This window comes from Perca flavescens, chromosome 18, assembly GCF_004354835.1.
Source record: "Perca flavescens isolate YP-PL-M2 chromosome 18, PFLA_1.0, whole genome shotgun sequence".
Lineage (NCBI taxonomy): Eukaryota > Metazoa > Chordata > Actinopteri > Perciformes > Percidae > Perca > Perca flavescens.
The window spans coordinates 28,327,960-28,344,535 of NC_041348.1; the positions used below are offsets into that span (position 1 = coordinate 28,327,960).

At 42.1% G+C, this 16,576-nt stretch overlaps 2 protein-coding genes across 3 annotated transcripts in view; both read right to left on the reverse strand.

Moving 5' to 3' along the window:
- Nucleotides 1–5,927, reverse strand: part of vash2 (vasohibin 2) — a 38,703-nt gene extending 32,776 nt beyond the window's left edge. The window contains exons 1-2 of the mRNA XM_028605594.1: nt 5,209–5,927; nt 3,664–4,126 (exon numbers count right to left, since the gene is read on the reverse strand). Of these exons, the coding sequence (XP_028461395.1) occupies nt 3,664–3,987 (324 nt within the window). The 5' untranslated portion in view covers nt 3,988–4,126; nt 5,209–5,927. The remainder of the gene's footprint in view (nt 1–3,663; nt 4,127–5,208) is intronic.
- Nucleotides 5,928–6,551: 624 nt separating this feature from the next.
- LOC114573273 (uncharacterized) lies at nt 6,552–14,267 on the reverse strand. 2 transcript variants are annotated; one of them, XM_028605354.1, is made up of 8 exons: nt 12,787–14,267; nt 11,969–12,286; nt 11,565–11,837; nt 11,443–11,493; nt 11,225–11,314; nt 11,095–11,123; nt 8,610–8,678; nt 6,552–6,926 (listed from the first exon to the last, which is right to left on the reverse strand). In XM_028605354.1, the coding sequence occupies exons 1-8, from the start codon at nt 12,845–12,847 to the stop codon at nt 6,801–6,803; spliced, it is 1,017 nt and encodes a 338-aa protein (XP_028461155.1). In that variant the 5' UTR covers nt 12,848–14,267; the 3' UTR covers nt 6,552–6,800. The 2 variants fall into 2 exon arrangements, with proteins under 2 accessions (XP_028461155.1, XP_028461154.1); XM_028605353.1 differs by having other exon boundaries at nt 11,969–12,699.
- Between the last annotated feature and the right edge of the window lie 2,309 nt (nt 14,268–16,576).

A 16,576-nucleotide genomic window follows, 5' to 3' on the forward strand; every position in this document is an offset into this window, starting at 1 on the left:
ATTGTATTAGAGGGATTATCTGGTCCCCGTGCCAAGACTTCTATTCTGTAAATGAGGACACAGAGAGTGGCAGCATGCACTTACTGACAATAACAAAGATGTACACTGTGTTGAGTCTGCCTGAGGCTACCGAATGTTTGCATTTTGAAAGTAACCTACAAAACCTAAACCTACATGTAGTTTTTTTTAAATTGGATCCCAGAGCAATCCAAATACAAAAGACAATTTGTCTCATTTGTTTGTTTTAACTCTGAAAATGTCTAATATATTGCTGTTAAATGTTACACACAGCCGCTGTAAGACATTTCACGATCACAAAAGAAACTACACCGGAAACATCTTATCGTATCACACAGTTTGTACCAATAACAAAGTGATTCCTCTTCTCTTTCCTTAAAATAAATGACCCAGTTAACCCAGTTAATCCAGGGTCAGTGTATCATCAATTGTATCTGTGGTAACCACCTGCTTTCACAATGCACACCACACACACACACACACCACACACACAAACAACACACACGAGTCAGGTTGCATATTAACAATACTGCAGCGTAAGCTAACAGACGCCTTAGGTGCATGCATATGTATACACCCATTATCGCAAAGCGATTCAAAGCAAATCAACCTAATTTAATACTAGTTTTACACATATGATGTTCCGAGTCTGTAACATCTGCACACAGTTATATGAAAGAGAAATTTGAAAGCTTGTCAATCAAGGCAGATATATGCTGCTTGAAAGTATGTAAAGTTGTTACTTTAAAATAGAGCTTAGTTGCCTTTTAGTTTGACATAGCCATCAGTAAGTCATCATGTAAAATAATTTAAAAAAAAGCATATGGTTTACTGAAAACATGATATATAAGTGGAGAGGGTAGTTTGTCTTTTTATTAGCAACATCACTGTACTGATACTACTCTCTCACTCCTACAGAGACATACTGCCTTTTCCTATTCAAGACTTTACTTTGCAAGACTTTACAGCTGGCTCAAACTTTATAGAGATATTTCTGAACCGATACGTTAAATTTGAAACAATTATGACCTATGGCTGAAGTCTTAAATTATGTGTGTGCGTTCTGTATGTCCAGTTTTTCTATGTTGATGGGTTTGTTTGTGTGCACACATGTCCTTCTGTCCAGAGCAACCGTATGGGATTTCGGCACTGCCAGCCAACCGGGTCACTAATGACCACATGGCCAATTAGTAGAGCTAACGAACAACCAGATTCCCTCCTCCACAGTCGGAAACACAACAATCATTCATCTAAATCGCAGATGGGGAAAACTACGAGGACAATCTGGGCTGATGGGCCTCAGGGGCAGCAGACAAAGAGGTGTATCACGCGCGTGGGGATGCCATTTCTTTCAGACTGAAGGAACCAGTCGTACATATTTTTGTGTTTCACCGACTTCTGTCTTTTCTGCTGCTACACGGAGAACGCTGCTCGATATAGAATGAAAAATACCAAATGAAAGACACGACTACTAATACGATTATGATCATTTCTTTATCGATTAACCTGTAAGATCGCTTTTTCTATTAATAGTCTAGTCTTTCAAATAACAGAAAGTGGTGAAAAGTGTTTTATCATTAATTTGTCATAATTTTTTCCAATCAAAAGAAATTCAATCTACGATGATACAAAACAGGCAAAAGCAGCAGAAATATTCACATTTAAGAAGTTGGAAACAGCAAATGTTTGTTATTTCTGCTTAATATATTTCATAAACAATCCAATGAATCGGGATAATGTTAAGCACTGTTGTTGATCGATTAGTCGACTCATCGTTTAACAAGCCTTTAATTTTTAATAATAATAATGTTTGCTGGGGGTGCCTAGGTAGCTCACCTGGTAGAGCGTGTGCCCCATGTAAAGAGGCTCAGTCCTCACCGCAGTGGCTGCAGGTTCAATACTGACCTGCGGCCCTTTGCTGCATGTCATTCCCCCTCTCTCTCCCCTTTATGCCTAAACTGTCCTGTCCAATAAAGGCCTAAAAAGCCCCAAAAATAATAATAATAATAATAATACAGAACATTCTTTGTTTCACTGGAATTCTCTACAAGACAGTCAGAGTTCAAGATCAGCTGTTTGCAGCACACCCCTAGAGCAGTGTGGGGAGTTATTGCAATTTCGGTTTGAACCTTTGTTTACTGTAAGAGAGTTTTTGATATGAAACAAGGATTTTAATGTCACTTTCTAACCGGCGTGTCATCTTAGCTCCTGATCGTTAATTGTCGCATACAGTATTTGTCTAACCTAAAGAAAAGTTATGATTGTGCAAATGTGTGTGTATTTGAAGTGTGTGCTAAGTCAGGAGTCACAATGAGTCACACGCACTGTGTGACCAATCCAAAAAGCAGAATTAACATCACTTGACAGGTATGGCACCCCGATTTAGCTCGCTCGTTGTCATGGCACTGTGGTGTATTTCTGTGAGTGTGTGTATATTCGTGAAACAGAGTGTGAAAAAAACAGATTGAAATCAACACCGAAGCCGTGCAACTGTAAACACACACACACACACTTCTCCACAGACATACAGTATGCTTTGCACTGTCAAGCAGACAGACACATAATCTATCTGACTGCCTGAGCCTGACTCATATCACAATCGTAATTTCCTCATTGACGGCGGAACAGGACGCACACCAGAGGAGAGAACATCTGGAGGTAGCAATATATTAAGATGCCGTTTGTCTGCAGGTACAAATACTTGATAATAGCTGATTAGCAGACTGATCGGTTGCTCTAGAGCTGCAACAATTCAATTAATCAATTGTTTGACTCATTTACGAATCAAAATGTCAGGCATCTGCTCCTTCTAGCTTTGCAACTATGAGAACTTGCTACTTTTTCTGCTTTATATGATGTTTATAAACTGAATATCCCGGGTTGGAACAAAAAAATTATTTTAACTGGGCCTTTTCAGCTATATTTCTACACTATTAAACAGATTTGACAAAAAAGGCAAGAGGACAACACACAGAACTATATATTGCAGGAGCGTTGGGCAACAATACTGCAACACACTTTATGGGAAGGGAAGTGTTTGTAAATGATGACAACATGTGCTAAACGCAGCACACTCATTAACAAAGATGAACACAGGTAAGTTCAAATGTCAAATGAATAATTCATCTCTCCAGTATATTTAAAAAGGGGTTGACGAGTAGTGAGTACTATTTGTCAAACACTGTAAGCCTCTGTAGCATTGTTTTTTTGGTAGAAATGTAGCCTTTAAAGTTAAAATATGTTGTCATATAGTGTTATTTTTCTACAACTTTAAACACTGAGGGATGAACTAGGGCTGGGCTTTATGGCATAAATGTTCTATCCAAATACAGCATGCATATAGCATGTTTTCTGGTAATTCAATAAATAAATAGTCTATATACTGACTATGTTTACATGCATGCACAAAAAAAAAATGTGATGTCAAAACAAATCCACAATTCTTCAAATGGTATTCCCTTAAAATGTTTCACAACAGATTTTCTGAGTAAATTTAGTTATTATGTGCTTGTTATTATCAATTTAGACAAAGTAATTGCATGTGACGATATCTCGATATATTATTTCATCACGATATGATTCCATTGAAAGACGATATATTATCTTATTGAATAATGATGGATGAACCAATCACAGTCGGCTTACCTTGGGAAGGTATGCAGCATTTTGTATCCTGTCCACCATCTCCTGACCCTCAGGGTGCACAGCAGCCACATGGGACCACATCCTCTCCCAGGTCACGCTCTCGATGGGAAAGCCGGACCGGTTAACGTAGAAGAGAACCCCTCCGTCCTTCTCCTCTTCCTCCCCAGGGGACCGGGAGCCATTGTTGGGGGGAGAGGTGGAGGAATCGTCCTGGGCGGTGCTGCAGCGGAGGAGGCAGTGCGAGCTGCTGCTCTTGGACCGGCCGTGCCTGCTCAGCTTGGCCGGGGATGTGCCGGACCGGCTCGGGGAGTTGGGCCCCGTCATTGATCCCGGGAAGGGTCAGGAAGAGGAGGAGGAGGAGGAGGAGGAGGAAAAGTTCGGGCCAGGCAATCCTCCTCCAGCTACAAGAGCTTCTTCTTGTTTGTCAGCGTCGGGCAGTGCATGGTGATCTTCCACAGCAAACCTGGCGGGGTAGAAGAAAACACAAAAAAAACTTCAACCTTAGCAGAACACAATTTGCGTCCTTGCCAATAACGTAAAAATGTCAATACACTGTTTGAAATAGATCCACAGTACAGGTGAATTTATGTACTGGGTGTCAGCTCTAATATTTCCATAAAAGGTACAGTAGCGTACACCCAAAGAAGACCTGTACCGTTCCTATTTTGGAAGAGGAATGATGGCGCTACAGTGAGTGGAGTACGAAGCATTGTCAGCCTAACTACAGCGCCCTATAGGGAAGAAAAATCCTCCCCCAATAACCAAGACTGATTTCTTTCATAAAAAGCATTACATTAGGTGATGACAGATATGAAAAAATCATAGTTGGCATTTAATGTTGAAGTCAACATTGAGAATCACACAAGTAGCCTATGGCAGTGGTTCCACAAGTGGGGTCTAGGGGACCCCCAGGGGTCCTCGATGAGGTTCCTCACAAAAAAGGGAATAATGTATCAACACTATAATTCCATCCATAAGTAACACAATGAAAGAATGTATGACTATCCAAAACTATATTAAAAACACACACACATATATATATATATATATATATATATATATATATAAGCAAAAATATAATTAAAAGGGGGTCCGTGGTCTAATTTGTGCCAGTTTAGGTTCCCCTTGAAATGAAAAAGTTTGGGAACTACTGGCCTAAGGTACCAAAGGTGTAAAATATACGATAAAGGATAGAATGTATGGTAAAATTAACAAGAAAATGCGAACATTGTTTTAGTCTGTAACGTTACAATGATGCCAAAAGACTATATGTTCGCTAAAAATATAACAACGTTATAAAATTAGTTAGATAACGTCAACGTTACCCAACATAACGATATATCTACAAACTCATTCATGGATATCAAAAAACATGCTAGTTTGTTTTTAAAAGTATTACATTGGCAGAAAAAAATTAAACTTATTGCAGAAGGAAAGTGAAGGAGGAAGAGAAACTCGCTTACGTCAGGGCACAAGTTAATATCGAAATCATTATTTTTGAGTGCAGAGGCTGAAATATCCCAACCGTTAGTAATTTAACCGTACCGTATTTTCCACGGGGCTCCAATTTCAGATCAACGATGGACACTCCGGTTTAAAAGGCATTTGATTCGAAAAACACACAGTGAGACGAGGTGGGTCCCATTCATAACAAGGCGGCGTTGTCCACCACAGGATGTAAAGTCTTGTTTTGGTTCAAGGCTTGTAACTTCACCCCTTCTTGTACGTGTCAAGCTACCAAGTGCTAACAACCGGTGCGCTGGGAACACGGTCGTTTTCACTTCAAAGTAAAAGCAGTAGGTGTGTCAATCTTGCGTATTTATAAAATAAAATACTACGAATCGTTGCGACATACTCGGAAACCCCTCATGTCTTCCTTGGTGATACGTTTAAGTGTAGTAGTAAAGGTATCATGTCAATAACTTCAACCAAATGAATCATTTTCTCGTCGGAGCTTTTCTTATTTTGGAAATACCACCAGGAAGTCCTTCTCTTTCGCTAGCTAGCTAACGTTAGCGGCTCTCATTGCGGGGCCGTTGCCTCCGACCACCTCAGTCCGGGAAAATGACCTCCTCTGTGCATTCCTTCTCGTAAGCAGCCTGCACGGCGCCTCGGTATCAACTATCTCCCCGGAAAATCCGACTCCATCTTGATAAAAAAAAATAGGCTTCTTTAATCACTCACATGATTAAATTATTGGGGATAAAACGGACCTACTACCTAGTACTGTTCTCCCTGTATCTCTCAGTTGCTTGTATCCCAGGCAGCCACCAACGTTCGGCGGCATGTCATTGGTCGAGCCAACAAAGAGGGGCGGGCCGGAGAGGACGCTCTACCATAATTGGAACGGACGACGCTCTCTGATTGGTGGATTTTGATAGACGAAGGCGTCAACAAGTGATATTTCTGCAACAAATGGGGATTTTCAGTCCCTTGTTGCAACTGTTGATTTTGCACATTTTGTACATTTTCAGGTGCTGCTTGACAAGATTAGTTCCCAAAAAATATGAATATCGAATAGAATCGAGTAGAATACAATATAATTATTCTTACACTAAAAGTATATCCCCACATCTCACAAAATACAGACAAAATATCAGTTTTAATAAAAGCTCCAAATGTGGCTGTAAATAATGATTACTTGATATTACAGGCTGAAATTATGTTCATTACATTGCATATGGAATTACAGGTTAAACATGCTTAAAACAAATTACAAATAAATTAAAATAACTATTAATCCTTGAACTACAACCCAACTGTATATACTTTACAGCACAATAATGTGCCTGGAAGCAAGTTTATTGAGCAAAAAGTCAAAGTTTTATATGGCAATCAGCCATATGAATATTGGACTAAAACATTGTGGAAGTAACTTAACTTAACTTTTTTTTACAGCAATACAGAAATGAAAAGCAAACACTTATGTTAAAATGCAGTTGTGCACCTGTATCCAAAAAAACATACAATAAATTACTGAGTTATATAGCATGAGGCTTAAAATACTCTCCAAGATTTGGATTGCGGATCATTTACCCCACAAGAATTCATACAGTGCCAAAAAGCAACGTGAAATGAGTGAAGGCTTTAACTTATGAACAATCCAAGTAAAATGAATGTAATCATCTTAAATGTAACTATACTGTGCTATTGTTTGGTTTGTTGACGGTGGCGTAGAGGTATCTGGGATCAGCCGAGGATCCAGCAGAAGAGGAGGGAGCTTTCACAGTGCTGTAGGTCACTGCATCCTCACCGTCCTGAACCTATAGGACACAAAATAGACAAATAACAACACAAAAATGACAAACCAGGACATGACCAGGCGTAGATTTTTTGACATTTTTGGTGCTTTGTCAACGTTTTTCAATTTTTTTTTTCCCAATATCACCAGTACATCACTAACACCAACTTATTACCACTAGTCTAATTATATCTAAATTTTGTCTTTAAAAAAAGCTGAAATTATGAATAGATTTATATTATATTTACAAATAGTTCAGATCAGAGGATGTCGAGTGGACAATCACTGCTATATGTCATGTATGTTTAGTCAGGAAACTGTTTTGAAACCATTTCAATTTTTTCCCCCCAATGCTATAAAATTGAATAAAACACCCAAAATTCCCTGAAAGTAATCATTAATTTTACCTGCAAAGAATGATGTTTGGAACCATCTATGTTATTTTTGGGCAATTTGGTTGAAAAACCCAAATTTATGATGTAGAAAGTTTAAAAATGACAACAGCAGGGTTAAGGGCAAAATAGAGATTATTTTCATACATTAAAACATTCTATTTTCACTACTCAACTTCAACTTGATTTGTGTCCCAAAGGGCGATTGGGTGTGCAGCAGGTAAAAACACATAAAAGATACATAAATACATACAAGATTTACACACAGTCAGGAGCGGGGGAATAGAGTAAGCCTGAACACACAGTAAAAACTGGAACACAACAGTTACAGTATGAGAGCCAATAAATACAAGTACTGAGCAAGGTGCATAGGTAGCAGCGTCAAAGTAGCCTACACAGGTTAGGAAAAGTGCATATCAGCCTTACGCCGCCTTCACACTGGCACTTGAAATCAGCTCTGTAATACGCAATGAGCCCCCAGTGGACGTGGTACTACACCGCTGAAAGCGTCGGAAGCGAGTAGAAAAGAAATGGCGGAGAGACTAGAACGACTCATTCTGTCAGTGTCCGAATGTCCTATTCTCTATGACCTCTCATCTGAGCGCTATAGAGATATAAACAGAAAGGCTGCTGCGTGGAGAAAAGTTGCCCAGGATGTTGGTATGTCAGGTCGGTTAAATGTGATATAGCGGTATAATGTCAATAGTTCGATGTCTGTTGCTAACCAACTTAGCCATAGCAGGTATCCTATGCATCTTTTCTGCACGGAAGAACTTTTCTCATACTCCAAAATGAATCAATTACATGACAACATATCGTTATGAAATCATTATTTATTTTATTAAAAGTTAAGAATTCAGATTTGTTTATCAGTACCATAGCAACATTAACTTCCGCTCGGATTGTTGGAAAGGAACCGTCCGTTACCTGTTGTATGAGTTAAACTTTTTTTTAATGCATCCGGATGACCAACGGACACGATTTTTTTCCGCATCGCACTCGTTTGCATTGGTTCGGACACATTTGCTTGCGGTCTGCGAATCTCCATAGGAAATGAATGACTTCTGGTCGTTTCACAGCCGTATCTACTGCGTCAATGTGAGGGCTGCGTTACAAAGTTGACACAACATAATCAACAACAACCATCGTCGACAACATCAGCATCCAATTACGTTACATCACCACGTCTCTGATGTCCTTAACACAGTCAAAAGACTAGAATATATAACCAACAAAGAAATAAATCAATAAAGAAAGAATGAAAGAAATAAAGTAGCCATCGAGTTCAAGTATGACAGCAACAGACAGCTGACCTGGTCTCTGCTGTTGGTCTTCTTGGTGAAGCTGACGGAGGCGTAGGAAACACCACCTTCAGGATCAGCCTGCACAGAGGAGACAACATAAAGGCTGTGGATTAATACTGACGCACTGTTGGACAGATTCAAGTTTATTTATTAGGACAATGCACATTAATCAACATTTCTATAAATGTGCCAGTGTTAGCCAGTCAGCTAACTTTCAACCAGAATGCATGAATCCTGTCAACTTCTTCTGTTTCATTATTTTCTATTCTATTCCCATCTAGGCTTTATCTTTTCATTCCTTTTCCTGGAAGGTTCTGTTGTGTCTCTTTCAGGATGTCTTCAAGAGTTATGAAATGATGCAAGTATAAAATTCTCAGAGGGCCTTCCAGTTTATTTACAGCTCTATTGTAGTCCAGCCTTTACTTCAGAGACCAACGTGGTCACTTTGGAACACACGTTATAATGCTCGACTAGCTGCTAGCATGGTACACCCTCATACTCTGCTTCTGACTGGCTAGTAGTCCTTACCTAGGTACTGTCAGGGCACGCCCTCATACTCTGCTTCTGACTGGCTAGTAGTCCTTACCTAGGTAATGAGCATGTGCAACTCCCAACAAAGATGGAATAGAAGTGTGATGCCTCACTCTGTAGCTAAAACAGAGAGCTCAACACACAGGGTGAAAAGAGGAGCTGCAGCAATGTGCAGTACAACAAAAATATGGTGTTTTTTGAAAATTAACCTCTAAATACAATTATGAATCTGAAAATGAGCATAATATGAGCACTTTAAACAAATTGTATATTTAAATACAATACACATTTACTATAGGCTCAGTCTGCCACTTTTAACTCTTTTTCTTTCAGTTCTGCTGCAGTGAAGTTGCATTAACATCCTTCCCTTTTCTTAAGAAGGAAATTAGGCTCAAGAGTGTGTCTCTCTCATAGGGTTGGGTACCGAAACCCGGTTCCATAATGGAAATATTATATATACATAATAAAAATCTTCAATAAAAGCAACAGTGCTGCAGTGAAATACATGTGTGTGGGGTTCATTTAATCCAGCTGGTAGACGTGATGTAATGAAGCCAAAACTGCTTTACAACTTCAGCTCAAGTTCAATGCAACACCCAGTCACAAGTACTGCCTCTATGAGGCTTAAAATATTCAGTTTTTATTAAAGGACAATTACGGCGCAAAACGAACAGTATAATAAGCGATTTGTTTTTACTTTCCCTGTGCCCCGAATACTAGCATTGTAAGCCAATCAGCAGTCCGCGCTAGCTTTTTTCAAGCTACAAACACATTTGATTAGCATGAACTCATGTCCCAGAGAGCGATCGAGTGGGTACACATCTGTTATTAACCCCTAGGTTCATTTTGCGGCGGAATTGTCCTTTAAAACTGTCACTGAACTCTATCGTTATTTTTTTTCGGCTGTTGTTTATGTAAGATTAAGGAAATTTGGGACAAAAATTCGCCTTGGGCTCCTCACAGTTAATTACAATTTTGAGATAAAGGTGCACTATGAGTTCCTGCATGGTTTCAGTGCGATTTCATTTTTGTCTCAAATCGTAGGCATCTCTCCTTGATCCGCTAGCTGCCTGCCCCCTGAATACACCGTGAAAAAGCCCGGTCTCGGGAGACAACACAGGGGTTGTAAACGTCAAACAAACACTAGGGCACAGGCTGTGCACCAAAATACAACAAACCACTGCAGCCAATCGCTAAGCTAGCCTCTGTTTTGTTTGATAATACTTTGAACGTCAACAATAAGTAACGTCACCCAAAATCGCTTGGAGCACCTTTAATAGTCTCACATTGCCAGACATTCCTCTACAGTGCTGAGGAGGAGGGTCTGGCTAGTCCACACAGCATTCCAGGATGGCAGAAAAACGTGCTCTGATTTATTGACATTTCTTTAAACCAATCACAATCTTCTTAGCACCGGAAGGAGCAGCGGTGCCTCTGCAAAATAGCCTCGGGAAGGAACTTGTTTTGGTGGAACGTGTGTACGTTCAAACGTTTTAGTCGTGCAACAGAAAACTCAGATTGGACAGATAGTCTAGCTAGCTGTCTGGATTTACCCTGCAGAGATCTGAGGAGCAGTTAACCATAGTCCTCACAAATCCACCGGAGGTTAGAATTCCAACACAAAAAAGGCCGATATAGACTAGACTTTTCGATACTTGATACTTTGGAGGCAATTGGGTCGGTGCCTAAAAAGTATTACATTCGGTACCCAGCCCTATATTGAACTGCGTTATATTTCATCATTCACATATTTATTTGTGTTTATGTTCTATCTTGGTTTCCTTCACAATGAATTATCTGATCTTTGCTGCAGCCACCACCTTGTTTCAAGACGATATAATCAGTACTGTCTGTTCTTATCTTATTCTCTCTCAGCTGTAGAATCAGTTATAGTTCTGAAAAGCAACTACCACAAACACTGGTTTGCTCTGTAAAGTCAGAAACATTTTGTTTTAAAACTCACCACGTTTTCTTCCTCGTGTGATTTGTTCCCTGAAAAGATAAATAGAGGGTAGTTTAGCTTTCACAATAATAAAAATCCACATTTATAAAAACATTTTGTTGATAAAAGTTTCTTCTCTGACTGTTCCGACCTTTATTTCTCCTCCTTCTGATGAGTGCCACGACAGTTATGAAGAGTGCTGCTAAACCCACAGGCACAATGATGTACAACCACCACCAACCTAGAAATACAATGAAAAGATTGTTCTTCTGTTCAACCTCCTGTAGCCAAAAGAGAATTGCATGATTTCTCTCAATCAAACAACAGACAGACATACAAGAAGATGGTTGAGTGATATAAGAAACATACCTTGTGACTTTGTGGTGGAATCTTTGCTTCTAGGTGCTGTTTTGTTCTCTCCTACTTAAAAAAAAAGGAATTAACAAATGTAGTTTGTAATTTTAAACAGCTCATCTTACCTGTTTTCTCACCTGAAGACTGAAGGCCTAAGGTGATCACTTTTCCAGTGTGAGCCTCCGTCACGTTGCACTTCAATAACTTATAATTACCCTCTGACGTGTAAATATAATGAGAAGTCATGAAGGTCACACTGGTCCAGCAGTTAAACTGTGATGTCTTCAAATTATTGTTATCTTTATCCACATCTCTACCCTGATACAGCCACTTCAATGAGTGTCCACACCATTCATATGTCGACACAGAGCAGTTTAACATCACATTGTTATTGTCCTTCTGTTCAGTCACTGGTGAAGATATTGAGAGAGAAAGTCAACAAGAGTAAAATTAACTTCAACACTGTAATCATAATTATTGTCAGGTTTCAGAAAATTGTTCTAACGAAACAGTTTGAAAATATTATGATGTAAATACTCACTGGTAACAACAGACATATCAACATGGTTAGGCAATTTGTTAGGCTGTATGCAGTGGTAACGACCAACATCCTCCTCTGTGACATTCTTTATAACCAGAGAACAGTTCTCTGCAACAGTCAGTCTGTCTGAGTTAGCTTTGGAGTTTTTAACAATCTGCCCTCCTACAAACACATCTGCTGCTACTTTCCCAGGTAAACGATTGAAGCTCCAGGTAATACTGTGACATTCACGCTGATCCTTTATCACATTTTCACAAGGCAAAGTGACATTATCTCCAGCTCTGACAGTGATAGAGAGGGGAAGTTTTTCAGTTGCCGCTGTAAAAGAAATGAGAGTAAAATCAACAAACCACTGGTTCCCGTGGCGCGGCACTGCTGGTGACTCGGGCATGAGAGAACAGACGTCTGTTGTAATCTGAGTTTGTCTAAGAGGAATTAAGTGGCTGCTTCCTGGCTACAGACTAGGATGTTTTCAACCAGGACAATATATTGACAATATATACTGTGACATTTACAGTGATCATTTATCAAATTTTCACAAGGCAAAATGACTTCACACTTTACAGTGAAGGAGAGGGGAAGTTGTTCAGTTACCGCTGTAAACGAAATGAGAGATGAGCCTCAACCAAATAAACTAAAATAGAAACATGTCTGATGTGATTATAGTTAGTGTGACACAGCAGGAGACAAATGCCCCTCCTACTTGGTTTTCATGAGACGACTGAACTCGCCTGCGAACAAACAGAATGAATCAATCAAATACTAGTATTATTTATGTTAATAACATTTGCAAAGTGTTAGTATTTGTGCATTCTTACCTGTACACTGAAGCACCAGCATCAGATATAGAAACATTTTAATCCATCTGAATTCAACCATCGTGTTTCTCTCTCTTCTGTTCCTGTTCTTTTCACGCTTCTGTCTCTGTGCTGGGGATTCTTAACAGGATAATGCATCTTCCTGTGAGTCATGTATATCACTTCTTCTTTTGGGCAACTCAGCTTTGACTTTCCTCCTGTCAACACACTGACACTAGCTGGACACATATGTGGCCTGGTGTAGTTTGGAATGTTGGAAACGGCCAATGCCATTTGGTTGTAGACACTTCTCATTCATTCAGGTGTTTAATACGACGATCCTACCTCCTTTCAGCGTGCTCTTTCATAGCACCAGGACATTTTTAAGATGATGTTTTGGACTTTTACTGTAATTGATAGGATCGCTGAAGATAGGAAAGGGGTGAGAGAGAGAGAGGGGGCACGAAACACAGAAAAGGCCTGCGGGTCGGACATGAACCCGGGACACTGAGGTAAGGACTGAGGGGTGACCACTCCCCCAGCTGAGCTGCTAGGGCAACAGGACAACAACATGACATTTGAATTAAACTGATCAAAGACATAAATGTCAAAATGATTGCATATAAAAAAAAATTGTAAATGCTAAGGCAGACAGACAGTTAGATAGACAGACAGATGGATACATTATTTATTGTCCTTTACCAAGGACATTTGTTGCCACTGTCTAGGCCTCACATGAATCAGAGATACATAAACACATTGTAAACCACAACATGACTTCCTGAAATACATCAGATGCATCTACACATACCTGTACACACAGCTCCTACACACATAGCAGTTATTGATGTATTTTTGTGAGTGCCGCTATGGCAGAAGGAACAAACCTCCTAACATAGCGTGCCCGTTTCCAGGCCAGGGTCCGGTCTCTATGGCCAGATGGAAGCAGTGAAGAATGGTTTGAGAGGGTTTGGGTCTGGGGTTATGTGCTATGATGTGAGATCTGTGTGTGATGGTTTTTCTGTTCAGGTCTGAAAGGTTAGGAGTGGAGAGGCCAATTATTTTGGAGACGTTGTCTGTGATGTATTTGTTCTTGTAGGAGAAAACAGTAGAGGGGGATTGGTAATAAGAGACTAAAACAGATTAATCATGAATTTAAAACTCAGTAAAAATGTATTCATGTAATCTCTCAACTCATCATTCAAATTCATACAGCACCACAAAACAGTAATAAACAATGATACAATAAAAGCTCAATAATATGCACAAGATCCTTCATGACATGACTGATCCCTCTTTAAATAACTGTCCCAGTCATGATCCATTTAGGTCATGAGAGTAAGGAGATCTATAAATTAAACCTTGAACAGAAAAAGCTGTCTTTTCCACAGGATGATTTAGAAAAGGGCACCCAGTAACTCAGTGTTACTGAGCCAGTAGTCACGCTTTGCCAGACCATCCTCCACATGCTGTGGAGCAGAGGGTCTGGCTAGTCCACACAGCATTCTGGGATAGGAGAAAAACCAGCTCTGGTTTATTGGCATTTATTTAAACCAATCACAATCGTCACGGGTGGAGCTAAGCTCCGAACGAAGACTCGGTAAGGAACTTGTTTTGGTGGAACGTGTGTACGTTCCACCTCTCCGTGAACCATCACCTTATCGTGGTGGAGAGGTTTGTGTGTCTCTGTGAACCTGAGGGCTGTGTTGTCTGGAGCTTTGTGCTCCTGGTAGGGTCTCCCAAGGCAAAGTGGTCTCAGGTGAGGGGCCAGACAAAGAATGGTTAAAAAACCCCAATGAAAAAGCTAGGCAGAGATGGAGTGACCCTGCCCGGAGGAAGCCGGGGCCCCGCCTGGAGCCAGGCCCAGACGGCGGGCTCGTCGGGCGAGCGCCTGGTGGCCGGGTTTGCCACGGAGCCCGGCCGGGCACAGCCCGAACAAGCTACGTGGCTCCCATCTCTCCAGCCCATGGGCCCACCACCTGTGGGAGGAACCGTTGGGGTCGGGTGCGATGCCACATGGGTGGCAGTGAAGGTCAGGGGCCTCGACGGACCAGACCCGGGCAGCAGACGCTGGCTCTGGGGATGTGGAACGTCACCTCTCTGTGGGGGAAGGAGCCGGAACTGGTGCGGGAGGTGGAGCGCTACCGGTTAGATCTGGTGGGGCTTACCTCACGCACAGTCTTGGTTCTGGAACCATACTCCTGGATAGGGGTTGGACTCTTTTCTTCTCCGGAGTTGCCCAGGGTGTGAGGCGCCGGGCGGGTGTGGGGATACTCCACAAGCCCCGGCTGAGCGCCGCTGTGTTGGAGTTTACCCCGTGGACGAGAGGGTCGCCTCCCCACGCCTGCGCGGGTTGTGGGGGGAAAACTCTGACTGTTGTTTGTGCATATGCACCAAACAGGAGTTCGGAGTATTCGGCCTTCTTGGAGACCTTGACTGGAGTCCTGCATGGGGCTCCAGTGGGGGACTCCATTGTTCTGCTGGGGACTTTAACGCACACGTGGGCAATGATGGAGACACCTGAGAGGCGTGATTGGGAGGAACGGCCTCCCTGATCTAAACCAGAGTGGTTGTTTGTTGTTGGACTTCTGTGCTAGTCATGGATTGTCTATAACGAACACCATGTTCGAACATAGGGATGCTCATAAGTGTACCTGGTACCAGAGCACCCTAGGCCGAAGGTCAATGATCGATTTCATAATCGTTTCATCTGATCTGAGGCCGTATGTTTTGGACACTCGGGTGAAGAGAGGGGCAGAGCTGTCAACCGATCACCATCTGGTGGTGAGTTGGGTCAGGGGTGGGGAAGACTCTGGACAGACCTGGTAAGCCCAAACGTGAAGTGCGGGTAAATTGGGAACGTCTGGAGGAGGCCCTGTCCAACAGACTTTCAACTCACACCTCCGGGCGGAGCTTTTTCGTGCATCCCTGTGGAGGCTGGGGGCATTGAACCCGAGTGGACAATGTTCAAAGTTTCCATTGCTGAAGCTGCGGCGAGGAGCTGTGGTCTTAGGGTCTTAGGTGCCTCAAGGGGCGGTAACCCACGAACACCGTGGTGGACACCGGTGGTCAGGGAAGCCGTCCGACTGAAGAAGGAGTCTTTCCGGGATATGTTATCCCGGAGGGACTCGGAGGCAGTTGCAGGGTACCGAAGGGCCCGAAGGGCTGCAGCCTCTGCCGTGAAAGAGACAAAGCAGCGGGTGTGGGAGAAGTTTGGAGAAGACATGGAGAAGGACTTTCGGTCGGCACCAAAGTGCTTCTGGAAAACTGTTCGCCACCTCAGGAGGGGGAAGCGGGGAACCATCCAAGCTGTGTACAGTAAGGATGGGACACTGTTGACCTCAACTGAGGAGGTAATAGGGCGGTGGAAGGAGCACTTTGAGGAACTCCTGAATCCGACTAATACGCCCTCTATGTTAGAGGCAGAGCTGGAGGATGATGGGGGATTGTCGTCAATTTCCTAGGCGGAAGTCACTGATGTAGTCAAACAACTACACAGTGGCAAAGCCCCGGGGATTGATGAGATCCGTCCAGAAATGCTCAAGGCTCTGGGTGTGGAGGGGCTGTCCTGGTTGACACGCCTCTTCAACATTGCGTGGAAGTCTGGGACGGTGCCAAAGGAGTGGCAGACTGGGGTGGTGGTTCCCCTTTTTAAAAAGGGGGACCAGAGGGTGTGTGCCAATTATAGGGGTATCACACTTCTCAGCCTCCCTGGTAAAGTCTACTCCAAGGTGCTGGAAAGGAGGGTTCGGCCGATAGTCGAACCTTGGGTTGAGGAGGAACAATGCGGATTCCGTCCTGGTCGTGGAAC